This window comes from Gorilla gorilla, chromosome 20, assembly GCF_029281585.2.
Source record: "Gorilla gorilla gorilla isolate KB3781 chromosome 20, NHGRI_mGorGor1-v2.1_pri, whole genome shotgun sequence".
NCBI lineage: Eukaryota > Metazoa > Chordata > Mammalia > Primates > Hominidae > Gorilla > Gorilla gorilla.
The window spans coordinates 9,558,773-9,584,257 of record NC_073244.2 but is presented as its reverse complement, the minus strand read 5'-3'; the positions used below and the strand labels follow the sequence as shown (position 1 = coordinate 9,584,257).

The window sequence follows — 25,485 nt, the reverse complement described above, 5'->3', positions numbered from 1 at the left end:
GGTTCCCCTGGCCCCATCCTAGAGACACACAGTGAGATGCTCTGGAGGGTCCCTGAGGGCTTCCTGGAGGAGGAGGCAACTACGCTGAGTTTGGGAGAGATGCCTCTGCCCACAGAGTGCTTCCCCTGCCACATTCCCAAACCCTCAGAAGGCGGGCGGAGGGTGTTCAGATGCTGAGACCTGGTCACAGTGGAAGAGTTTCGTGACAGCTTCCAGCCCACAGGGCTTCCCTGACAGTGTTTGGGGGGGGCAGGTGGGGAGCAGAGTGGGGAGGAGGCAGATGCTGGGTGGGGGCGGCAGGACGGGAGTGGCGGGGGCTGGGTGTGGAGGGACCGCTGTTTCAGGCCCAGGCCAAAGGAGGGGGGTGGGGAGCCACCGAGGAGTCCCCTTCTAGCAGGGATTATCTGTCAGCAACAGGAATTGCTGGTTAAGCCTCCCGGGAGGGCAGGTGGCCACTAGGCCACCGTCCTCCTCCACCTCACACCCTCTCTCCTGCTTTCCACTCTATCCCAAATTTCTTGGGAACTTCACCTCCCTTGCTACACACTCCGTCCACACACAGCCCCTCTCTCTGTCAGCATCGCGGCAGCAGCACCACCATTTGCCCAGGGCTCAAGGTGACAGCCAGCACAACCAGGGAGGCCTCCTGGATTCCTCTGTGCTCCCGGCCAATCCATGAGGATGTCTTGTCAATTCCAGTTCCACCTTTTTTTTTTTTTTTTTTTTTTTGAGACAGGGTCTCACTCTGTCTCCCAGGCTGGAGTGCAGCAGCTCGATCTCAGCTCACTGCAGCCTCGCCTCCTGAGTTCCAGCGATTCTTCCACCTCAGCCACCCAAGTAGCTGGGACTACAGGCCTACATCACCACACCCAGCTAATTTTTTATATTTTTAGTAGAGACGGGGTTTCACCATGTTGGCCAGGCTGGTCTCAAACTCCTGACCTCAGGTGATCTGCCCACTTCAGCCTCCCAAAGTGCTGGGATTATAGGCGTGAGCCACCATGCCTGGCCTATTCCTTGACTTTAAACCATGCATCTTTGAAACGATTTGGTATCTGTCTTCCCCTTGAGAATGTGAACTCTCTGCCTGTCAGGAAGCCTCTCACCATCAATTGGATCACCACTGTATTCCCAGATCTCGGGCAGGCCAGGTGGACGCTAGCAACTGAGTCGGCCTCAGTGCATAGAGCCACGCTCTGACAACAAAGGACGTGTCTCTTTCTGGTGGTTATGAGAACACCATTTGTCGGCCGGGTGCAGTGGCATGTGCCTGTAGTCCCAGCACTTTGGGAGGCCAAGGCGAGCGGATCACTTGAGGTCAGGAGTTCGAGACCAGCCTGGCCCACATGGTGAAACCCCGTCTCTACTAAAAATACCAAAAATTAGTTGGTTGTGGTGGCGGGCACCTGTAATCCCAGCTATTTGGAAGGCTGAGGCAGGAGAATCGCTTGAACCCGGGAGGCAGAAGTTGTGGTGAGCCGAGATCACGCCATTGCACTCCAGCCTGGGCAACAAGAGCAAAACTCTGTCTCAGAAAGACAGAGAACACCATTTGTCTCTGTCTCGTTACCGGTGAGAGACTCCAGCCAAGGCTGTGGGGACAGAGGGAAGGGACAGGGGAAGGGGCACACCCTGGCAGGCCTGGCGATCACAGCAGCCCCTGGTGGGAGGCACCTCGTCCCCTGCTGGGAACCCCAGGCGGTACCTGCAGCCCCGCTTCCTTCCTTATGCCCCGAGAGAGGCGGCTCTCGGAAGCCTCCCACCCACAGTTCCCGTTCCCATCCCTGGCTCCCGGGGAAGGCAAACAGGATTCCCACCACCAGGTGGGTGAAAACCAGCGCGGCTGACAAAGAGTTAAGTCGGCCCTCCTAGCAACTCCAAAAAACCAAGTTTAGGCGGCGCGACAGCAAAATCAAGCAGTTGGTTAGCGAAGGGATTCGGTGCAGATGGATGGACCGTCTGGGCTACGGAGTCCACGGGCCTGAAACGCAGTCGCTCCTGACCCGTCCTCCGCAACCCTCGTCCCACCAGGCCGCGGTCCCCGGAGCAGGCCGGCGGGTGGCAGGAAGACACCAGGCTGCAGGGGGCTGGAGAAGCAACACCCCTCTCCCTCCCCGCCAGAGAACTGGAGCGCGGGGACCTCGGTTGCGGATGCTGGCGGCGAGCCGGGTTGCTAGGCGACATCGGTGAGTGTAGGCGGGATGTACCGGGCGTGTGGGCAGGGCTGGAACCCAATCCGGCAGGCGGGACTGGAAAGACAAAAACGGAAGGGCAGGCTGTCACCTGCATCTGCAAGGTCACGGACAGGAGCGAGAGGCGGCCGCTAAGATGCCCTGAGTCCCCCGGCCCAGTCACAGTCAGCCCTGCAGGCAGCATCTCCCTGGCCAGGCTCGGGGGTCGTTTGGGAAAAGATTGTTGCGCGTCTTGTCCCGGGATGCCTCCCTAGTTTAGCTTCTGGGACTGAGAAGGTGTCTCAGGTGATCGGATTAAGACCCGCTTTCCTGGTTAAGGTGGAGAAGCCACCTCTGGGTAGAAAACGGTCACTCCCAAATTTTGCAAACGAAATGCATTAGGAAGCATCGGCCGGGCGCGGTGGCTCACGCCTGTCATCCCAACCCTTTGAGAGGCCGAGGCGGGCGGATTACCTGAGGTCAGGAGTTCGAAACCCCGTCTGTACTAAAAATACAAAAATCAGCCGGGCGTGGTGGTGGTGGGCACCTATAATCCCAGCTACTCAGGAGGCTGAGGCAGGAGAATCGCTTGAACGTGGAGACCAAGGTTGTAGTGAGCCGAGATTGCGCCACTGCACTCCAGCGTGGATGACAGAGCGACACTTTGTCTCAAAAATAAATAAATAAAAATAAAAAATGATTAAGATGGCAAATTTTGTTACACGTGTTTTTCCACATAAATGTTTTTACTCATGAATTGGGTTTTTCTCATTATGAAAAACTTGGACAATCCAGAAAGAAAACAGAACAACCACAGATTATCAGCTGCTGGGAACACTCCATTTCCCTTCTGCTTTCTTCTCCTTTTTTTTTTTTTTTTTTCTGAAGACGGAGTTTTGCTCCTGTTGCCCAGGCTGGAGTGCAGTGGCGCAATCTCGGCTCACCACAACCTCCGCCTCCCGGGTTCAGGCGATTCTCCTGCCTCAGCCTCCTGAGTAGCTGGGATTACAGGCACCTGCCACCACGCCCGGCTAATTTTTGCATTTTTAGTAGAGACGGGGTTTCACCACGTTGGTCAGGCTGGTCTCAAACTCCTGACCTCAGGTGATTCGCCCGCCTCGGCCTCCCAAAGTGCTGGGACTACAGGGCTGAGCCACCGCGCCCGGCCATCCCGCTCTCTATTCTTTAATACCCTGTTGTTTATGGGTGGGTCATTTTTACCATCTTGCTTCCTGCTTTTCTTCACTTGGTATTATAACGACATTGATTCATCACCTATTTACTGTGTGCTTATTATCTAATTTAATTCTTCTCATGACCCTACAAGACACATTTTTATTTTTCTTTTTTCCTTTTTTTCTTTTTGAGACGGAGTCTCGCTCTGTCACCCAGGCTGGAGTGCCGTGGCGCAATCTCGGCTCACTGCAGGCTCCGCCTCCCGGGTCCACACCATTCTCCTGCCTCAGCCTCCCAAAGTGCTGGGATTACAGGCGTGAGCCATCGCGCCCGGCTGACACATCTTATTTTTCTTTGAGACAAAGTCTCGCTCTGTCACCCAGGCTCAAGTGCAATGGTGTGATCTCAGCTCATTGCAACCTCTGCCTCCTGGGTTCAAGTGAGTCTCCTGCCTCAGCCTCCCAAGTAGCTGGGACCACAGGCGCCCGCCACCACGCCCAGCTAATTTTTTGTATTTTTAGTAGAGACGGGGTTTCACCGTGTTAGCCAGGATGGTCTCGATCTCCTGACCTCGTGATCCTCCCGCCTCAGCCTCCCAAAGTGCTGGGATTACAGGCATGAGTCACCACGTCTGGCCTCAACTCCTGTTCTTTCAGCTGCTCATTAATTCCGTCTGTGTGTTGAACACCTGTGGTGTGTGCTGGGCCTTCATTCATGTGGTTTCCCTGTTTCTCCCATTGAGGATGTTGACATTTATTCCATAGACAATCAGCAAACACTCACCGCCTTCCTTGGGACACCCAAGGATGAGCCAGAAGCCGTCACTTCACGCAGCGAGGGTGACTCTGGGCTCTAGTCACAGCGTGGCCCTTTAACTTATCAGCTATGGAGTGTGGGGACAGCTCATGTTACCGCCTTAAGCTTCCATAAAATTGGGGTCAAACTGGTACTCCCCAACTGTGCAGAGAGCTGTGAGGAGAATTCAGTAAGAAAATGCATTTTAAAATGCTTGCTGCACAGAAAGGTTCAGGCACAGGGACCCAGGCGTCATGGAGGGCAGGGATGAGGGGCTGTGCAAATGGGCTATTAAGGCCAAGTGCAGTGGCTCATGCCTGTAATCTCAGCACTTTGGGAGACTAAGGCGGGAGGATCACTTGAGCCCAGGAGTTTGAGACCAGCCTGAGCAACATAGCGAGACCCCATCTCTAAAAAAAAAAAAAAAATTAGCCAGGTATGATGATGCATGCCTATAGTCACAGCTACTTGAGAGGCAGAGGCAGGAGGATCACTTGAGCCCTGGAGGTCGAGGCTGCAGTGACCTATGATCATGCCACTGCACTCCATCCTGCTCAACAGAGTGAGACCCTGCCTTAAAAAAAAAACAGGCCGGGCATGGTGGCTCACACCTGTAATCCCAGCACTTTGGGAGGCTGAGGCAGGTGCATCACCTGAGGTCAGGAGTTCAGGACCAGCCTGACCAACATGGTGAAATCCCGTCTCTACCAAAAAAAAAAAAATTAGCCAGGCTTGGTGGCACATGCCTGTAATCCCAGCCTTGGGAGGCTGAGGCAGGAGAATCACTTGAACCTCGGAAGCAGAGATTGCAGTGAACCGACACTGTGCCATTGCACTCCAGCCTGGGCAATAAGAGCAAAACTCTGTCTCAAAAACATAAAAAAAATTAAAAATCCAGGCCATTAAAGTCACACCCCCAGATGTCTAACCTCTTGTGGCTTCTGGAACGCTGGATGCCAGGCTATGAGAAAAGCCTTCCAGATGCTGCCAATGTTTCGGGATTCCTGCCCAGTGACCCCCACCCTCACCCGCCAACCACCCCACAGTGAGGCCGCCCCGTGGTGAGGAGGCTTCCGTCAGCTCTGTAGCACTCCATCATAATTGTTAGTCAACAGAGAGACCAAAACCCACAAAGAGAAAAGTAACCTGAAGGAGAGACAAAGAGGGCAGAAGAAAACAGTTCTAGAAAAATCCTTATGTTCCTGATTCAAACACAGAACAGAAAAAAACAAAACCTGTATGCATCTTATCCTCGGAGAGATCATAGAGGATATAACAGCCAGGAAACAAGTATAAGTTTGCCTTTATTTATTTACTTATTTATTTATTATTTATTTTTATTTTTTATTTTTTGAGATGGAGTCTCCCTCTGTCACCCAGGCTGGAGTACAGTGATGCGTTCTTGGCTCACTGCAAACTTCACCTCCCAAGTTCAAGCGATTCTCCTGCTTTAGCCTCCCAAGTAGCTGGGATTATAGGCGTGTGCCGCCACGCCCGGCTAATTTTTGTATATTTAGTAGAGATGGGGTTTCACCATGTTGGCCAGCCTGGTCTCGAACTCCTGACCTCTGGTGACCCAACAGCCTCGGACTCCTAAAGTGCTGGGATTACAGGTGTGAGCCACCGCACTGGGCCAAGAAATTCTTTTATTTATTTACATATTATTTGGAGATTGCGGTCTCACTATGTTGCCCAGGCTGGTCTCAAACTCCTGAGCTCCGTGAGCCACCGCACACAGCCAAGTTTGTCCTTTAAAGAGGAACGGTAAAAGAACCAGAAAGAGCTCTTGGAAATTAAAACTCTGACAGTCACTGGGTGTGGTGGTGCATGCCTGTAATCCCAACACTCCGGGAGGCTGAGGCAGGCAGATCACTTGAGCTCAGGAGTTTGAAACCAGCCTGGGAAACATAGTGAGACTAAAAATCAAAAAAAATTAGCCAGCATGGTGGCAGGCACCTGTAGTCCCAGCTACTTGGGAGGCTGAGGCAGGAGGATCACTTGAGCCCAGGAGGTCGAGGCTACAGTGGGCTGTGATTGCACCACTGCACTCCAGCCTGAGCAACAGAGTGAGACCCTGTCTCAAAAAAAAAATTAATAGTCAAAATTAAAATGTCAATAGAAGGGTTGGAAGAAAAAGTAGAAAGTGGGGGGATGGGGGGGAAGGTAGGCAAGAAAATGAAAACATCAATCCAAGAAGTCCACCCTATGACAATAACGTGTTCCACAAACACAGCAGAGAAACCAAAGTGGAAGAAATCACCAATGATATCATTCAAGAAAGTTTGCCAGGAAGAGAACACAGGAAAGAGCCCACCAAGTACTCAGCACAATGGTTGAAAATAGACCCACACCAAACCCACCACTGTGAAAGTGCAGGATGTAGGGAACAAGAAGATTCTACAAGCTTCCAGAGAGAGAGAGAGAGAGAGAGACAGAAATTAACCATGGGACAGGCAAAGTATGAGGAAATAGGACAACTTCTGATCATTCAGCTGCCCAAGACTAGAAGCTGGAAAACATTGGGCAAAAGAAAAGTATCCACCCACAATACTGTCAGCCAAACCTCTAATTACCCAGGAGAGTAGGAGGAAAACACTTTCTCTGGAAACCCTAGGGGGTGCACATTCCTAAAACAAGAGACCAAACCAAGAAACAGGGAGACCCACACCCAAGAAACAGGAGCTATATCCAAGAATCCCCTTGTGCCGAAGAAGAGAGGGGCCAGGATCACAGCTGGGCAGTAGGAGAAAGTCCTGAGTGGAGATGTCAGTTCTGGTGGAGAGGCTGAGGGAAAGAGTCACAGACACATAAAACCAAGGTGATGACTAACTCCAGGGAAATAAAAAAGCAGGTCCCAGAAAATAATGTTCTTAGTATAGATTGCTCCACTGTCAATAATATTTATATTAATATATATATACTATAAGCACTGAATTTTCATTTAAGCAAAAATTGTGATTTAACTATTGGGGGAGCAGAATGCCTAAGAGAGCTAAATCTTGACCTTCTGGAATAGGAAGTCAATGTACAACATCCAACTGATAAATCAGGGGATGTGTAAAACACATTACTTGGAACTATGGAGGTAAATACCTGAAAACAGCAACAGCAACCCCTGAGGAGTGGGACATTATATTGCTTTGTCTTCAGCACACAGTAAAACACCCTATAAATATCAGCTGCTATTCATACCAACAAGAATATACTTACCCTTGAGGGGCTCATTGCTGAGTTGAGGAGCTTTATTTATATATTTTGGGTTTTATTTTTTTAAACACTTCTTGAGAGCTTATTACATGCCATGAGTATCAGCACATTTAATTTAACAGATTGAAAAATACAGCTGGTGGCTCACACGTGTAATCCCAGCACTTTGGGAGGCCGAGGGGAGCAGATCACTTGAGGTCAGGAGTTCGAGACCAGCCTGGCCAACATGGTGAAACCTCATCTCTACTAAAAATACAAAAATTAGCCAGGCGTGATGGCGCGTGCCTGTAATCCTAGCTACTCAAGAGGCTGAGGCAGGAGAATAGCTTGAACCCAGGAGGCGGAGGATGCAGTGAGCCAAGATCACGCCTCTGCATTCCAGCCTGGGCGAAATAGCGAGATTCCATCTCAAAAAAATAAAAATAAAATAAAATAAAGCACCTACTTATAAGAAAATAAAGACTGTGAGAAGGCAGGGGAGAGCAAACTACAGTCTGAGGGCCAAGTCCAACCCGCCATCTGTATCCGCACAACTCCTCCAGCTAAAATCATTTTTTTACATTTGTAAATAGTTGGAGGAAAATGGAATCAATATTATATGACATATGAAAAGTCATATGAGGCCGGGCATGGTGGCTCATATCTGTAATCCCAGCACTTTGGGAGGCCAAAGTGGGCAGATCATCTAAGGTCAGGAGTTCAAGACCAGCCTGGCCAACATGAAACCCATCTCTACTAAAATACAAAAATTAGCCGGGTGTGGTGGCACATGCCTGTAATCCCAGCTACTTGGGAGGTTGAGACATGAGAATTGCTTGAACCCAGGAGGCAGAAGTTGCAGTGAGCCGAGATCACGTTAATGCATGCCAGCCTGGGTAACAGAGTGAGACTCTGTCTCAAAAAAAAAAAAAGGCCAGGCTTGGTGGCTCACGCCCATAATCCTAGCACTTTGGGAGGCCGAGGCGGGCGGATCACGAGGTCAGGAGATCGAGACCATCCTGGCTAACATGATGAAACCCCTTCTCTACTAAAAATGCAAAAAATTAGGCGGGTGTGGTGGCAGGCACCTGTAGTCCCAGCTACACGGGAGGCTGAGGCAGGACAATGGCGTGAACCTGGGAGGTGGAGCATGCAGTGAGCCAAGATCACGCCACTGCACTCCAGCCTGGGCAACAGAGTGAGACTCCAGCTCAAAAAAAAAAAAAAAAAGAAAAGAAAAGAAAAGTAATATGAAAGTCAAATGTCCATGTCCATAAATAAAGTTTTATTGGAATGCAGCCATGGTCTTTGGCTTCTGTGTTATCTATGGTGTCCCTGCAATGGCAGAGCTGAGTAGTTGGGACAGAGACCAGCAGGCCCTTTAGAGAGACAGTTTGCTGGGCCCTGAGTTAGAGCATGAGGTCATGAGAGGATGAAGAGGGATCCTGGAGGAGAGACTTAGGGGCTGCTCTTGAGTAGACATGACCGAAATAATGTGTATCTCCTGTTCTCCTTACTTGATCTTTTCTTTCCTTTTTTTGAGACAGGGTCTTGCTCTGTTGCCCAGGCTGGAGTGCAGTAGCATAATCATAGCTGACTGCAGCCTCAACCTCCCAGGCTCAAGTGATCCTCCTGCCTCAGCTTCCTGAGTGGCTGGGACTACAGCATACACCACCACACCCAGCTAGTTTATTTTATTTTTTGTAGAGACAGGGTCTCACTATGTTGGCCAGACTGGTCTCCAATGGCAGGGCTCAAGCAATCCTCCCACCTCAGCCTCCCAAAGTGCTGGGATTGCAAGCGTGAGCCTTCATGCCTGGCCTCCTTCCTCAGACTTTACCCTCTCATCTGCTTCTGTAAGGGCCTTTTATGTGCCAGGCTCCAGACCTAAATGGTTGCCGGGCCCAGGGCTGGTCGTTACCCACATTAGGAAGATATATTCTGTCGTGGGAAGCAAGGATGGAGGGAGATTGACAATGACGAGTGAGACAGGATAACAGGTGGGGATTCCGGCTTTGACAATAGAGAGTAACTAAGGGTGACCACTATGGGGTGGCCAGGGAGGGTCTCTTGGAGAAGCTGAAAGTGCAGAGAAGTAGTTGGCCTTGAGAAGAGCTGGGGGAAGGATGTAGTACTAGGAGATAGGAAGAGCATGTGCAAAGGTCCTGTGGCTGCCCCATGCCTGAGCTTTTGGGAGACAAGGGAGAAGCTGGGAGCAGAGAGGTGACAGCCACTGGACCACAGAGGTGACAAAGCACCAGGAGGCACACTGAGCTTAGTGGGAACCATGGGAAGCCTTTATTTTTATTTTTATTTATTTATTTATTTTGAAAGTCTCACTCTATCATCTAGGCTGGAATGCAGTGGCCTGATCTCAGCTCATTGCAACCTCCACCCCCCAGGTTCAAGTGATTCTCCTGCCTCAGCTTCCCGAGTAGCTGGGATTATAGGCACGTGCCACCACACCCAGCTAATTTTTTTTTTTTCTTGAGATGGAGTCTCCACTCTGTCGCCCAGGCTGGAGTGCAGTGGCGTGATCTCCGCTCAGTGCAAGCTCTGCCTCCTGGGTGCATGCCATTCTCCTGCCTCAGCCTCCCGAGTAGCTGGGACTACAGGCACCCGCCACCACACCCGGCTAATTTTTATATTTTTAGTAGAGACGGGGTTTCACCATGTTAGCCAGAATGATCTCGATCTCCTGACCTCGTGATCCACCCTCCTCAGCCTCCCAAAGTGCTGGGATTATAGGCATGAGCCACTTCACCCGGCCTAATTTTTGTATTTTTTTAGTAGAGACGGGATTTCACCATGTTGGTCAGACTGGTCTCGAACTCCTGACCTCAGATGATCCACCAGCCTCGGCCTCCCAAAGTGCTGGGATTACAGGCGTGAGCCACCACCTCCAGCCGGGAAGCTTTTAAGGCCGGATGTGACACAGACCCAGTTTCCACGGATGAAACCTTCAAGTGTGGCTGGAAAACAACCTGCCCGGCTGCGTCTTAAGGACGAGGAAGACGGGGCAAGGGTTTTCCAGCAAAGACACCCAAAGCAGCTCGCCCCAAGAGGCCCTTCGCTCAAGGAATGGAGAATGGCCGGGCAGACAGCGACTGGTCGCAGAGTGAGTGATGCAGTGTTCTTCCTCGAAAGAGCCAGCGTTCCTCCCCTCAATCCCGGAGTCCCCTGGCTGGGGGGAGGAAGCTAAATTTAAAGGCTTGCTAACTGGGGCAGTGTGATCTAACTGCAGACTCCAGCCAAGGATGGCTAGGCAGGGGACGGCTTCCATGGAGGCCACGGCGGCTCAGGTGTCCCCATGTCTGGCTGCAGTGGCCTCCCCACCCCGGCCTGTCCTCCAGGTTCAGAAAGTTCAACTGTGAGGCTGGAAACGGTGGCTCACGCCTGTAATCCCAGCACTTTGGGAGGCCGAGGCGGGTGGATCACCTGAGGTCAGGAGTTTGAGACCAGCCTGGCCAACATGGTGAAACCCCATCTCTACTAAAAATACAAAAATTAGCCGGTCATGGTGGCTGGCAGGTACCTGTAATCCCACCTACTCAGGAGGCTGAGGCAGGAGAATGGCTTGAACCCAGGAGGCGGAGGTTGCAGTGAGCCGAGATCACACCACTGCACTCCAGCCTGGGTGACAGAGCGAGACTCCATCTCAAAAAAAAAAAAAAAAAAAAGAGTTGGAAATTCATGTGCTGAAAAAGGCTGAACAAGAGGCAGGAGCCCAGTCCCTAACACTGCCCAGCATTGCCTGCCTCAGTCACGATGCCTTTCTATCAATTTCAAGCCTCTAGCGTTTGAAGTTCTCCATCCCAGCCAGCCAATCCCAACCCTGACTGATAAATTATGTAAAGTACCTGTCACATGACTCATCACCTACTATGTTTATTGCCTGCTATGATTTCCAACAGTATTTGTAGAGAAGAATAAGAATTGTGCCATGCCTTAGAGAAGTTTGCAATCCAATCAGGGGAGTCTACAGGCCTGAGGTTTAGCCCCCAGCCAGCTGTGTGATCAAGGACGAGTAGTCTTGCCTCTCTGGGTCTCAGCTGTTCCACTTTACACTTTTTTTTTTTTTTTTTTTAAGATGGAGTCTCACTCTGTTGCCAGACTGGTGTATAGTGGTGCGATCTTGGCTCACTGCAACCTCAGCCTCCTGGATTCAAGCGATTCTCCTACCTCAGCCTCCTGAGTACTTGGGATTATAGGCACCCGCCACCACGCCCAGCTAATTTTTGTATTTTTAGTAGAGACGGGGTTTTGCCATGTTGGCCAGGCTGGTCTTGAACTCCTGACCTCAGGTGAACCACCCACCTCGGCCTCCCAAAGTGCTGGGATTACAGGTGTGAGCCACCATGCCCGGCCTCAGCTGTTCTACTTCTCAAATGAGAAGACTGGTCTCAGTGATCTCTAGGAATTTGGAGAGTAGTGGGTTAGGCAGATTATGACAGCCAGAGTGAAGAACTGTGAGATTTGGATAGGAAAGAAATAGAAAAGCACTCAAGAAGGGGAGGAGGTGGAGGCTGGGTGCGGTGGCTCACGCCTGTAATCCCAATACTTTGGGAGGCCGAGGTGGGCAGATCGCCTGAGGTCAGGAGTTCAAGACCAGACTGGCCAACATGGTGAAACCCCGTCTCTACTAAAAATACAAAAATTAGCCGGGTGTAGTGGCAGGCACCTGTAATCCCAGCTACTTGGGAGGCTGAGGCAGGAGAAACACTTAAACCCGGGAGACAGAGTTTGCAGTGAGCCGAAATCGTGCCACTGGACTCGTCTTGGAACAAAGCAATATTCTGTTTCAAAAAAAAAAAAAAAAGGGGGGGAGGAGGTGGAGAGATTACTGTGTCCACTGGGCTGCTCCATTGCAAAGGACAGAAGCCTAGTGCTGCCTGACTCAGGGAATGGAAGGCAGATTTATGGACTCTCGGAAAGAGAAGCTCAAGGCATCCCTCTTCCCAGCTGGGATCAGGGAATCTAATTTGACTCAGCAATTCCACATTAGTCTGTTAATTTTAACTCCCCACTTCTGGTACTATTTTGGGTATTAAGAATCCCTTTGATTGTAAGCAGCAGAACCCCCTCGGGAAGAAATCAAAAAAGAAAGACTGACTGCTAAAACTAGGTGTCACGTGAATTCCAGGCATCGCTGATTCTAAGGATACGGAACCAGTCCTTCCCTTGGGATTCAGTGTCTCTCCCTGTTTCTTGGCTCTGTTTCCTCCAGGCTGGCCTCCTTCTCAGGCAGGCTAATGGGCTCAGTCACCAAGACCAAGGACAGATGGCCAGGCTCACACCTATCACACAGTGAGACAAGAGAGCTAGTGCCTCTAGCAAGGGGCCCTTTCAGGGAGACCTTGCTCTAGGAAGTGTGGGGATGTCCTTGAGGAAGGCTTTCCCCAAATAATGCCACGTGAGTTGTGTGTGGGAGAGTGAGCTTGGAGAGGCCAGCTGGACACGACGGGGAAGGGCATTCCAGGGGAGAGGGAACAGTCAGTGCAAAGGCGTGGAAACTTCTGCAGTTCGGACTCACTAGAATATTAGGTTCTTAGAGGGAGGAGAAGAAAATGGGACCTGGGAGATCAGCTGGAGGCCAAACATGAAGACCCCTGGATGCCAGGCTGAGCATTTTAGGCCCTCTCCTGCAGGCAGTGGGGAGCTATGGAAGAATTTAGAGTGAGGGAGAACACAGTCACGTTTCTATCCCTTGGCTTTGCAGTGAAAGGTGAAAACCTGGAGGCAGCCAGGACACCAGAAAGGGGACTGCTCTGTCACCAGCCTGCACCAGGAGGGTGACCTGCAGATCAGAGAACTTCTGAAATCAAGTTGACAGGGGGTCACCAAGGATGAGAAGTGGAGGGTGGGGAGTTCAGGACTGAAGGAATCTGGGCGTCCGGTCTACCCACTCAGGCTGGTATAAGGAAGGGGTGAGTCCCCCAGCTCCTTGGCAGGAAGCATTAGAAACTGGTGCGGCCACCACTGGGGCCTGAAAGAGCCCTAGAGTCTTTGTGATTCAAAGTGGCCAATTCTTGGTCAGGAGGTCAGGAGTTCCAGACCAGCCTGGCCAACATGGCGAAACCCTGTCTCTACTAAAAATACAAAAATTAGCTGGGCATGGTGGCAGGTGCCTGTAATCTCAGCTACTCGGGAGGTTGAGGCAGGAGAATCGCTTGAACCCGGGAGATGGAGGTTGCAGTGAGCTGAGATCGCGCCACTGCACTCCAGCCTGCGTGACAGGAGTGAGACTCCATCTCAAAAAAATAAAAATAAAAATACAAAAGTTAGCAGGGCGTGGTGGCACGCATCTGTAATCCCAGCTACTCAGGAGGCTGAGGAAGGAGAATCGCTTGAATCCGGGAGGTGGAGGTTGCAGTGAGCCACGATAGCACCGCTGCACTCTAGCCCGGGTAACAGAGCAAGACTCCATCTCAAAAAAAAAAAAAAAAAAAAAAGGCAAAGTTGCCAATTCTTGGATGCCTCACCCCCTCCTGAGGCTACCCCTTCTGTGGCTCGGATTCAAATAAACCGCAGGCTCAAATCTATCCCCCTAGAGTCAGGCACAGCTCAGTGTCTATGTCTCCACCCAGTCAGGGGAGCTCCCTGCCCCAGCCAGCCCTTGACAATTTGCAACCACAACACCAGCTCCTTAAGTCCGCCCTTCTCTGGGCTCAAGACCTTGGTTCCTCCTATTATTTCTTGTGGGGTGAGGCCTCCTGCCCGGAGCCCTGGGGCTCCTCGGGAGGACTGACACTAATATCATTGATTTGCAGAGAGAGGAAGAGGAGAAAGTCTTCATGGGGTGCTAGAGCATCTTAAATGTCCCTCTCATGCAGGGACATTTCCCTGCTGAACGAAGAGAAGGCAGACCTCGGCGAGGGACCTGTGGTCAGCAGCAGCTTCTGGTGAGAATCAAATTAGGCGGCTGGGTTTTCCGCTGCAGATATTTTGACTTAACACTTCTAGTTCAGGCAAGTGATGGTGGTTTGCCATATATGGTGGGCCCGCAGTGACCGTGACAGAAGGACAGCTGCAGCGTCCCCAGCCCTTTCTGAGGAGCCACACCCCAGACTATCCCACAGCCAGATCCACGAAGCTGTGGGAGCTCAAATTGTAGACACAGGGGCATCCTCCCAGAAGATCTTCTAATAGTAAATTACAACCCCATGAAAGAAAGTTGAGGCCGGTAAACCATGCGCCGTGGCTCACGCCTATAATCCCAGCACTTTGGGAGGCTGACGTTGGTAGATCACCTGAGGTCAGGAGTTTGAAACCAGCTGACCAATATGGTGAAACCCTGTTTCTACTAAAAGTACAAAAATTAGCTGGGTGTGGTGGCATGTGCCTGTAATCCCAGCTACTCAGGAGGTTGAAACAGGAGAATTGCTTGAACCGAGGAGGCAGAGGTTGCAGTGAGCTGAGATAGTGCAGTGGCTCATACCTGGAATCCCAGCACTTTGGGAGGCCAAGGTTGGAGGATCGTTTGAGTGCAGGAATTTGAGACCAGCCTGGGCAACATAGCCAGATCCCATCTCTATTTTTTTTTTTTTTTGGAGACAGAGTCTCACTCTGTTGCCCAGGCTGGGGTGCAGTGGCGCGATCTTGGCTCTCTGCAACCTCCGCCTCCCAGGTTCAAGCAATTCTCTGCCTCGGCCTCCCGAGTAGCTGGGATTACAGGCATCTGCCACCACACCAGACTAATTTTTGTATTTTTAGTAGTCAGGGTTTCACCATCTTGGCCAGGCTGGTCTCGAACTCCTGACCTCGTGATCCACCCGCCTTGGCCTCCCAAAGTGCTGGGATTACAGGCATGTGCCACCACGCCCAGCTAATTTTTGTAGTTTTAGTAGAGATGGGGTATCACCATGTTGGCTAGGCTGGTCTAGAACTCCTGACCTCAGGTGATCCGCCCGCCTTGGCCTCCCAAAGTGCTGGGATCACAGGCGTGAGCCACTGGGCCCAGCCTGCAGATGGGATTAAGTTGATGCTATTGAGATGAGAGAGCATCCTGGATGCCCCAGGTATATAATATAATATAATAATAATATAATATATATAATAGTATGGTTTAACCAGGCACCATGGTGTGCATGTGTAGTCCCAGCTACTCAGGAGGCTGAGGCAGGAGGATCGCTTGAGCCCAGGCATTTGAGGCCAGCCTGGGCAACACAGAGAGACCCCCAGCTCTAATAATAATAATAATAATAATAATATAGTTTCCTAGTCTGCTGCATAATGTTCCTTAATATAGCTGTTCTGTAGTTCTCTTGTAACTGGGCCTCTGCTCCCCCCAAAAATCATGTGATGCCCCCAAGTCCAGACACACAGCCTTTTGGGGTAACAGAAGATTAAATATGGGTGCAGGCCACCTGGGCATCTCGGTTCATTGCCCTCCTAAGACGAACTTCATCTTTGTTTTAGAGGACTCATCCCTTAGAAAGGATGATAAGGTGCAAGGTGTGGTGGCTCACGCCTGTAATCCCAGCACTTTGGGAGGCCGAAGTGGGAGGATCGCTTGATCCCAGGAGTCCAAGACCAGCCTGGGCAACAAAGTGAGACTTCATCTCAAAAAAATAAAAATAAAAATACAAAAGTTAGCAGGGCGTGGTGGCACGCACCTGTAATCCCAGCTACTCAAGAGGCTGAGGAAGGAGAATTGCTTGAACCCCGGAGGTGGAGGTTGCAGTGAGCCAAGATAGTGCCACTGCACTCCAGCCCGGGTAACAGAGCAAGACTCCATCTCAAAAAAAAAAAAAAAGGCAAAGTGGCCAATTCTTGGATGCCTCCCAGGACAGGGAACTCACCCCCTCCTGAGGCTACCCCTTCTATGGCTCTATGAAAATTTGGGGAAAAAAAAATTACCCTGTGGTCCCAGCTACACGGGAGGCTGAGGCGGGAGGCTGGCTTGAGCCCAGGTGGTCAAGGCTGTAGTGAGCTATGATCACGCCACTGCACTCCAGCCTAGGGGATAGAGTGAGACCCTGTCTCAAAAAATAAATGAATAAAAATAAAGATAAAGGCCTGCATTGGGTGAAAGCAGATTGGGCGTTTTGGTCACCCCAACCACAAAGCCATCGCTGGGGGCCAGGGCCCTGTCCACCAAGACCAAGTGAGATCAAACTGTTCTGTGAGGTGAAAGCGGGTAGGGCCCCCACCCTCCATATGGGGGAGAAATCCCGGCTGGAAAAGGGGTACCTCCTACCTACGGGCAGAGCCAGGTCCCTCCAACTCCCAGGCCCCCCTTTTACCCTCCAAGGAGGGCGGCTCTAAGAAGTTTGCATCCGGATGATTACAGTTCCCGATGATTCTGTTACTCCAATTTTCCCTTAATGTTGATGATTATGATAATGACATTGATAGCGGCTGACATTTTGAAAGCTCTTTTTTTGTCAACCACCAAAAGCCCTCTGAGACGGTGGGTGCTCAAATGGGCGGCACTGAGGGAGTTGGAATTGCAGAGTACGAAGTGTCCTCTGGGAGTCCGGGCTTGGCGCCTTGCTTATCTCCCCGGACGGGCAGCTCACTCTCCCTCACCTCCGGCCCCCGCCACGCGCGCTGGCGGCGCCCGTTCCACGCTCCAAGAACCCCGCTTCCCAGGGTGGGTGGGGGGTGCACTCCCGACAGGGCCAGGTCACGGCCAGGCGTGGAGCCCGCGTGCGCCCCGGGACCCCGCCCGGGGCGCGCGGGAGGCGCCGGGGGCCGCGGAGGCGGGGCGGGGAGGGGCCGGCGGCGGCGGCGGCGCGCGGAGGAGACCGCAGTGCGGCCGGCGCTAGGACCCGCGGGGGCCTCCCAGGCCGCGGCGCCTCCCGCTTTCCCCCACTCCCCGACCCTCCTTCGCCCCCAAAATGAGGAAACGGAGCAACTCGCTCCAAGTTGTGCAGCCGGGACCGCCTCGGGGTGTGCAGCCGGCTCGCGGAGGCCCTCCTGGGGGCGGGCGCGGGGCGCGGCTCGGGGGCGCCCCCTGAGCAGGTGAGCACATCGGCGGGGAGACGTGGAGAGACCCCGAGGCCGGGGTGGGGGGAAACCCCGAGGGCTCTAGGCGGGGGTGGGCCCGGGACGTGCGCAGGAAGGGCCGGTGTGTGCGCGAGTGTGCGCGTCCCGGGCGCGCGGCGGATGAGCGGCTGGGGCGGAGGGTGCTCAGAGGCGATCGGACCCCGCGTGGTGGTGGCTGGGGTTTCCTGGGTGCGGGTGTGCGCGGCTACGAGCCCCGGGAGTGTGTACCCGCGCGTCCACGTGGAGGGCTGTGCGCGTGTGGCCGAAAAGCGTGTGCGCGGCCCTGAGTAGCGCCCTGCGTGCTCGAGTGGCCCGGCGCTGGCGCCCAGGTGTTCCAGTGTGGGGCGGCTGTGTGTGTGCCGGGGGCGGGGGACAGGTGCGCACGTTCCCAGGTGTGGAGCGCTTGTGCGCGCGGATGCGCGGGGACGTGTGCGCACACCTGTTTCCACGTGGACGTGGTCCTTTGCTTGTCTGCGCGCAGCTGTGTCCGAGCCCTGTGTGTTTCTGTGCGTGTGCATGCATCCGTATGCGTGTGAGTACACGTGGGACTGGAGGATTTCATAGGAGGCGCATATTGGAGGGGCCGAGACTCACCCCCCAGCACCGCCCACTTCCCAGCCACTAGCGGTCGGGGAGATGGGGGAGGCAGGGAGGCTCCCCCACCCCTGCAGCAATGAGTGACTTTGTGTGTCTGTCCTGGGTTTGGGGGGGGGATCAGAGAGGCTCAGCGGGTGGCCGGAGGAGCCCAGCAGGGCTACAGGACCCGCCCCTGCCCCCAGCTCCACCCCATGGTCAGAGATTCTTGGGAATGACCTTGACTCATCCCTATTTCCCCACCCTGCCCCTGCCTACCAACCAGAAAACAGGAAGAACCAGGCTCGGTCCAGTGGCACCCAGCTCCCTACCTCCTGTGCCAGCCGCCTGGCCTGTGGCAGGCCATTCCCAGCGTCCCCGACTGTGGCCACTTGCTCAGTGCTCCTCTCACCTGCCTCAGTTTCCCTCTGGGGGCGATGGCGGGGCGAGGCTCTCTGGTTTCCTGGCGGGCATTTCACGGCTGTGATTCTGCTGAGGAACTTCCCCGGGTAAAGATCACTTCCCCACAGGGGCTTGGGGAGCCAGTTCTGGGTGCCACCCAGGATGCCTCTGGGGGGCTCTCTCTGCCTGCCCGGCCATCGCCCCCACCTGACCTGGGCTGGAAGTGGTAGGAACTGGACCCTGGGTCCCAGCCCAGCTCCCACCTGGACTCTGTCCCCTCCCCAGGTGAGCCCCCGCTTCCTCCGAGCCTGGCACCCCCCGCCTGTCTCAGCCAGGATGCCAACGGTGAGTGTGTCTAGCCTGCTTCCTCTGCTCCCCGGGTCCTTCTTCAACTCTGTCCACACCCTGAGCACCCTTCCTGAAGGGCTGTACTCTCTGCCCCCTACCCCTTTCTGCTGGGCTCGGCCTGGCCTTTCTCAGTCATCTTGGCTTCCTGACCTTCTGTCCCGGGCCGCCTCTCTTTGTGACTCTACAGTTTCTCTCTGAGCACCCCACTCCCCCTTTCTCTCCCCCGATGTCTGCGTCTGTTTTCTCTGCCTCTCCGCTCTTTTCCAATCTCTATACCTTTCTCCCTCCTGTCCTCTTTCCCCTCCCGTGCGTCTGCTCCCCACATCTCTGTGATGTCCTCCCTTTGCCCCTCTCCCGGCCCCCTCTGCAGAGGCGCTGGGCCCCGGGCACCCAGTGTATCACCAAATGCGAGCACACCCGCCCCAAGCCAGGGGAGCTGGCCTTCCGCAAGGGCGACGTGGTCACCATCCTGGAGGCCTGCGAGGTGAGAGGTGGCCGGCGGGTGTGGGTGCTTGGGGCTGGGGGCTCCACCAGGACCACCCCCACACCCCCCACACTAACCCCGTGCTTCCTCCCTGGCAGAACAAGAGCTGGTACCGCGTCAAGCACCACACCAGTGGACAGGAGGGGCTGCTGGCAGCTGGGGCGCTGCGGGAGCGGGAGGCCCTCTCCGCAGACCCCAAGCTCAGCCTCATGCCGTGAGTGGGCAGGACAGGGGCCTGGGGTAGGGGACAGCAAGTGACCCCCCCCTCCACAGCCCAGTCTGACCCACCCCTTCCGTGGCCGCAGGTGGTTCCATGGGAAGATCTCAGGCCAGGAGGCTGTCCAGCAGCTGCAGCCTCCCGAGGACGGGCTGTTCCTGGTGCGGGAGTCCGCGCGCCACCCCGGCGACTACGTCCTGTGCGTGAGCTTTGGCCGCGACGTCATCCACTACCGCGTGCTGCACCGCGACGGCCACCTCACAATCGATGAGGCCGTGTTCTTCTGCAACCTCATGGACATGGTGGAGGTGCTGCCACCCAGAGGCCCCACCCCGTCCCTGCAGTGGGGCAGCCCAGGGACCCCGGAGACTCCCCTACGTAGAGATAGAGGGGCGGGTCACCTGACCTCCATCCCTTCCCCGGCAGCTGGGCAGACACCATCCCTACCTCCTGTGCTGATCACCCGGGACCCCCTGAGCTCTGTGCTTCCCCAATGTGGAGATGAAGGGGGTATTCCCCAGGGCCCCCCAGGCACCCCCAGGCCCCCATCCCATCTCAGATGGGCAGACAGGAGGACCCCCACAGTAGGATTCCCCTTAATGCAGAAATAGGGGGGCTGATCCCTATGGACTGCCCAATCTACAGGTGGCCTGAGTCAGCCTCGTTCTACCTCCAGGGACTAGAGTGACTCCTCTGGGGACCCCCCAGGACCCCCCAAGTTGATACCAATCCAGAGGACTCCCCCTCCTTTTGGCTTGCCTCCTTTCCTGTTCCTATGGAAACCAGCCTTTCTCCTCCTCCCCGGTCCCACCCACCCCACCCAGAGGCCACCCAGGAAGGGAACAGGATGCTGGGGTTCCCCGCCCTGGGGCTGGGCTCATGGCTGTCCCCCCATCCTGCAGCATTACAGCAAGGACAAGGGCGCTATCTGCACCAAGCTGGTGAGACCAAAGCGGAAACACGGGACCAAGTCGGCCGAGGAGGAGCTGGCCAGGGGTAGGGGACGCCCAGGAGGGCAGACCCCCTTCCCTACCCACGTTAGCCCAGCCCAGGAGGAAGGGCCCTGGGGCCCTGCACCTCTGAGGCCAGATCACCCAAGCCTGTCTCCATGCCCAGCTATAGGATAGAAGACCTGGGCTGCCTCGGGGGTGCCCACAGACACAGATAAGTCCTTTATTCGATAGGTCCCCAGCTTCGCCACTCATCTGTCACCATCATCCACCATCTGAGCCAGAAACCTGGCCCCGAACCTCCACCCACCCCATCCTCCAGCATTCCCTCCTTGGCCAGGTTCCCAAGACCTGGTGAATCTTCTCCCCTCCCCTCCCCACAGCCCAGCCTCAGGCCCTCCCATCAGACGACCTCCTTCCCAGAGGGCAAGTCCCCCTTCCAGCCCAGGCCTTGAGTGCAGCCTCAAGGTTATCTTTCTATCATGAAATCATGCCTCCAGGGAGAGAGGCCCAGCAGCTCCACTACCTTCCAGAACCTGCCTGCATGGCCTGAGCCACCTTTCCAGCCTCATCTGCAAAGCCCTTCCTCCACGCATCCACCCCCTCCCAGGTCAACTGTGATCATCGTTTTCTTCATGCCTCTGAGCCATTGTGTATTCTGTTCCCTTCACCTGAAATGCTTTTCCAGCCCCTAAGTAGTGAAATCCTCAATATTTAAGGTCAAAAGCAAATGACTCCTCTGACCCCATGTCTGTCTCCTTGAAAGTATGTCTCTGCTGGGGAAGTCTGTACCCATCAGGGATGGCATCCAGGTGGAGACTAGCATCACCCTGGCCAATGATCCCTTAAGACCGTGGCATTTGGAGGGGGCGCTTTCTGGAGGGAGAAGAGAACGCCTGCAGAACCGACCAGAGGGCAGTGGAGGAGACAACACAGGAGTGCTTGAGAGAAGGGTCCGGGAGGCTAGAGCCCTGGAGTATTCTGGAACCTTTATGGGTCTCCATGTTGTGTTTTTTTGCTCTGTGTGTGTTTCTGGGGTGGTCAGAGGTAAAGAACTGTGTAGGGAAGAGCCCAGAGGGTATTTGGAGGGACAAGAGAGCCAAAGAGAAAAGGGCAGCTCTTATCTCTGAGAACTGAAGTGTTTCCTGGCACTACCCCTTGGGCCTGACTGGGAGTTCCTGGAGGGCAAGTGTGGAGTCTGAGGGTCTCAGCCAGGCAGGCCCCCAGCTTTGACCATTCACACCACTATCCCTCCTGTAAGCCCCTTTTTGCTCAGGTCGACCTGAGATAGTTCTGTTGCTTGCAACAACAATAATTGGTACCAGGAGTGGGGTGTCTCTGATATGTCCTAGGGGCATTGCCAGGCCCAGCAGCCACTCAAATGTGTATCTACAGCTGCAGCACTGTGAGACACATCACCTAGTCTCTCACCAAGTAGAACCCCCAATGGGAGGATTTAGGGGGCCCGTTACTCCTCTGACTGGGTCTTCACTCCACAGCGGGCTGGTTACTGAACCTGCAGCATTTGACATTGGGAGCGCAGATCGGAGAGGGAGAGTTTGGAGGTGAGTGGCGGACTGGGTTGGAGGTGCTGAAGGAAGGTGGGAGGTGCGTATTGAGGCTTTGGAGTTACAGAGCTGAATTCAAACCCATACTTAACCACCTACTAGTTGTGCAGCTGAAGACACGCAAATCCTCTGAGCCTCAGTTTCCCCCTCTGGAACAGGGGGTAATGGCAGCTGTCATGAGGAGTAAGTGAACTCAAGCAGGCGCTCAGTCAATGTTAGTGACTTCTTCACACTGCCAGGGTCTTGTATGGTCAGTCCCTCTGTGTGGAATGTTTGGAACACCATTCCCTGAAATTATTATTCTGGAAGGCTCTGGGGTTTAGATCAGGGGTCAGCAGACTCTCTGTAAAAGGCCAGATTGTAAATATTTCCTGCTTTGTGGGCCAGGTAGCTGCTGTCACCACTACTGAATCCTGCACTTGTGGAGTGAAAGCGACCACAGACAATATGTAAACATATGGGCGTGGCCATGAAAACTATGACCCAGAAATTTGAATTTTGTGTAATGCTCACATGTCCTGACACAGCACTCATCTTTTGATTTGTTTTTACAACCATTTAAAAATGCAAAAACCAGCCAGGCACGGTGGCTTATGCCTGGAATCCCAGCACTTTGGGAGGTCGGGGCAGGAGGATCCCTTGAGCTCAGGAGTTCAGGTCCAGCCTGGACAATGTAGCGAGACCCCCATCTGTACAAAAAAAAAGCCAGGCACAGTGGAGCATGCCTGTAGTCCCAGCTACTCAGGAGGCCGGGATGGGAGGATCCCTTGAGCCCAGGAATTTGAACCTGCAGTGAGCTGTGATCACGCCACTGTACTCTACCTGGGTGAGAGAGTGAGACCCTGTATCAATATTTTAAAAATAAAAATGTTGGCCGGGCACGGTGGCTCATGCCTGTAATCCCAGCACTTTGGGAGGCTGAGGCGGGTGGATCACGAGGTCATGAGATCGAGACCATCCTGGCTAACACGGTGAAACCCCGTCTCTACTAAAAATACAAAGAATCAGCCGGGCGTGGTGGCGGGCGCCTGTAGTCCCAGCTACTTGGGAGGCTGAGGCAGGAGAACGGCGTGACCTGGGAGGCAGAGCTTGCAGTGAGCAGAGATGACGCCACTGCACTCCAGCCTGGGCGACAGAGCAAGATTCCGTCTCAAATAAATAATTAATTAATTAAAAATAAAAATGCAAAAAACATTTTGAGCTGAAGGGCCTTGCAAAAAGAGGTGATAGGTAGATTTGCCCCGAGGGGGTGGGGTTCACAGACCCCTGGCTTAGATGGTTCTCTCTTTGTTTTTGTTTTTTTGTGGGGTTTTTTTTGAGATGGAGTTTCGCTCTGTCACCCAGGCTGGAGTGCAATGGCACAATCTTGGCTCACTGCAACCTCTGCCTCCCGGGTTCAAGTGATTCTCCTGCCTCAGCCTCCCGAGTAGCTGGGATTACAGGCATGTGCCACCACACCTGGCTAGTTTTGTATTTTTATTAGAGACAGGGTTTCTCCATGTTAGTCAGGCTGGTCTTGAACTCCTGACCTCAGGTGATCCACCTGCCTCAGCCTCCCAAAGTGCTGGGATTACAGGCGTGAGCCACCGCGCCAGAGCCAGATGGTTCTCTGATCTTGGGTCTGGAGCTTGCAAGGGCGGCAGGGGTGAGGAGCATGGGGGCTGTGTTTCAAGGTCTGGGGACCCGCAGCTGTGTGAATGTTACATGGGCACCGGTGTGAGCGGGCTTGTCCGTCTGTCTCTCTGTCCCTGTTTGTTGGGGGTCCTGATCTCACCCCGTTCCCCACCCCCACCCCCCAGCTGTCCTGCAGGGTGAGTACCTGGGGCAAAAGGTGGCCGTGAAGAATATCAAGTGTGATGTGACAGCCCAGGCCTTCCTGGACGAGACGGCCGTCATGACGTGAGTCCCAGGGTGTGGCTGGGGACCGTGGGATGGGGGGGGTCCCAGCCCTGCCCTCACGCCCACCCCACCGCCCCCAGGAAGATGCAACACGAGAACCTGGTGCGTCTCCTGGGCGTGATCCTGCACCAGGGGCTGTACATTGTCATGGAGCACGTGAGCAAGGTGGGGCGGGGCCCAGGCGGGGAGGGGGGCCCACTCAGCGGAGCAGCCCCAACATCCTGCGGCCGTCTCCCACCCCCAACAGGGCAACCTGGTGAACTTTCTGCGGACCCGGGGTCGAGCCCTCGTGAACACCGCTCAGCTCCTGCAGTTTTCTCTGTAAGTGGGACTCTCAGGGTGCTGCGGCACTGGGGTTGTCGGAGCGCAGATTCCAAGATCCATCAAGGGGAAACTGAGGCACGGGGCAGGGAGGCTTTGTGAGCTTGTGGCCCCAGGCACCCCGAGCTTTCTGAGCCCTGAATGTGGGCATCCTGGCACCTGAGCCCCCACTGCCCCCTGCTACCCCCAGGCACGTGGCCGAGGGCATGGAGTACCTGGAGAGCAAGAAGCTTGTGCACCGCGACCTGGCCGCCCGCAACATCCTGGTCTCCGAGGACCTGGTGGCCAAGGTCAGCGACTTTGGCCTGGCCAAAGCCGAGCGGAAGGGGCTAGACTCAAGCCGGCTGCCCGTCAAGTGGACGGCGCCCGAGGCTCTCAAACACGGGGTGAGCCCTGCCTTCACACACCCCTGGGGCTTTGGGGTCCCCCCAGCTCTGCTGTATGACCCTGGGTATGTCCCTTGGCCTCTCTGAAACTCCAAGGGCAATGGCTATGCCTCCCCAGGAAGCTCTTGGCCCATAATTGTTCCTCGTAGCCCCCCTCTGGGCCTCAGTTTCTCCAGCTCTGAAAAAGGCATGGGCTCAGGACTGAAGGGAAGAATAACCAGGCTTCCTTCATGCACTAAGGCTGAGCTAGACTCAACTGCGGGCGGCGTTGGGGGAGGACTCAATTAGGAGAAGACCAGAGAGTGAGGGTCAACCCAGGAGGGCTTCCTGGAGGAAGCAGGGGCTGGAGCAGAAAACCTGAGGGGTCCCTCCTCACCCCTGTCTCGGGCCCCACAGAAGTTCACCAGCAAGTCGGATGTCTGGAGTTTTGGGGTGCTGCTCTGGGAGGTCTTCTCATATGGACGGGCTCCGTACCCTAAAATGGTAAGCGTGGGCCCCAGGGAGGCACTGGGTTCCGGGCAGGTCCAGAGGCTGTGGCCCTGACCCCTGCCCACGCCTGCTGTCCGCAGTCACTGAAAGAGGTGTCGGAGGCTGTGGAGAAGGGGTACCGCATGGAGCCCCCCGAGGGCTGTCCAGGCCCCGTGCACGTCCTCATGAGCAGCTGCTGGGAGGCAGAGCCCGCCCGCCGGCCACCCTTCCGCAAACTGGCCGAGAAGCTGGCCCGGGAGCTACGGAGTGCAGGCGCCCCAGCCTCCGTCTCAGGGCAGGACGCCGACGGCTCCACCTCGCCCCGAAGCCAGGAGCCCTGACCCCACCCGGTGGGGCCCTTGGCCCCAGAGGACCGAGAGAGTGGAGAGTGCGGCGTGGGGGCACTGGCCAGGCCCAAGGAGGGTCCAGGCCGGCAAGTCATCCTCCTGGTGCCCACAGCAGGGGCTGGCCCACGTAGGGGGCTCTGGGCGGCCCGTGGACACCCCAGACCTGCGAAGGATGATCGCCCGATAAAGACGGATTCTAAGGAC

The 25,485-nt window shown here is 54.6% G+C and overlaps 1 protein-coding gene across 2 annotated transcripts; it reads left to right on the top strand.

Moving 5' to 3' along the window:
* The first annotated feature begins 1,916 nt into the window (after positions 1-1,916).
* MATK (megakaryocyte-associated tyrosine kinase) lies at positions 1,917-25,485 on the top strand. Of its 2 annotated transcripts, none has more exons than XM_055371264.2 (14): positions 1,917-2,186; positions 14,099-14,230; positions 18,579-18,638; positions 19,012-19,125; positions 19,224-19,339; positions 19,431-19,650; positions 20,245-20,338; positions 21,792-21,857; positions 23,660-23,759; positions 23,840-23,924; positions 24,007-24,080; positions 24,271-24,466; positions 24,863-24,949; positions 25,036-25,485. In XM_055371264.2, exons 2-14 carry the CDS (start codon positions 14,156-14,158, stop codon positions 25,273-25,275), a joined length of 1,527 nt encoding a protein of 508 aa, XP_055227239.1. In that variant the 5' UTR covers positions 1,917-2,186; positions 14,099-14,155; the 3' UTR covers positions 25,276-25,485. The 2 variants fall into 2 exon arrangements, with proteins under 2 accessions (XP_055227239.1, XP_055227238.1); XM_055371263.2 differs by lacking the exons at positions 1,917-2,186; positions 14,099-14,230 and adding exons at positions 17,036-17,294; positions 18,178-18,400.

Coding starts and splice junctions, on each gene's coding strand:
- MATK (XM_055371264.2), top strand. CDS start 14,156: ATGCAGGGACATTTCCCTGCTGAACGAAGAGAAGGCAGACCTCGGCGA. Junction 20,339..21,791: donor CGAGGAGGAGCTGGCCAGGG/GTAGGGGACGCC, acceptor TTCACTCCACAG/CGGGCTGGTTACTGAACCTG. Junction 24,081..24,270: donor CAGCTCCTGCAGTTTTCTCT/GTAAGTGGGACT, acceptor TGCTACCCCCAG/GCACGTGGCCGAGGGCATGG.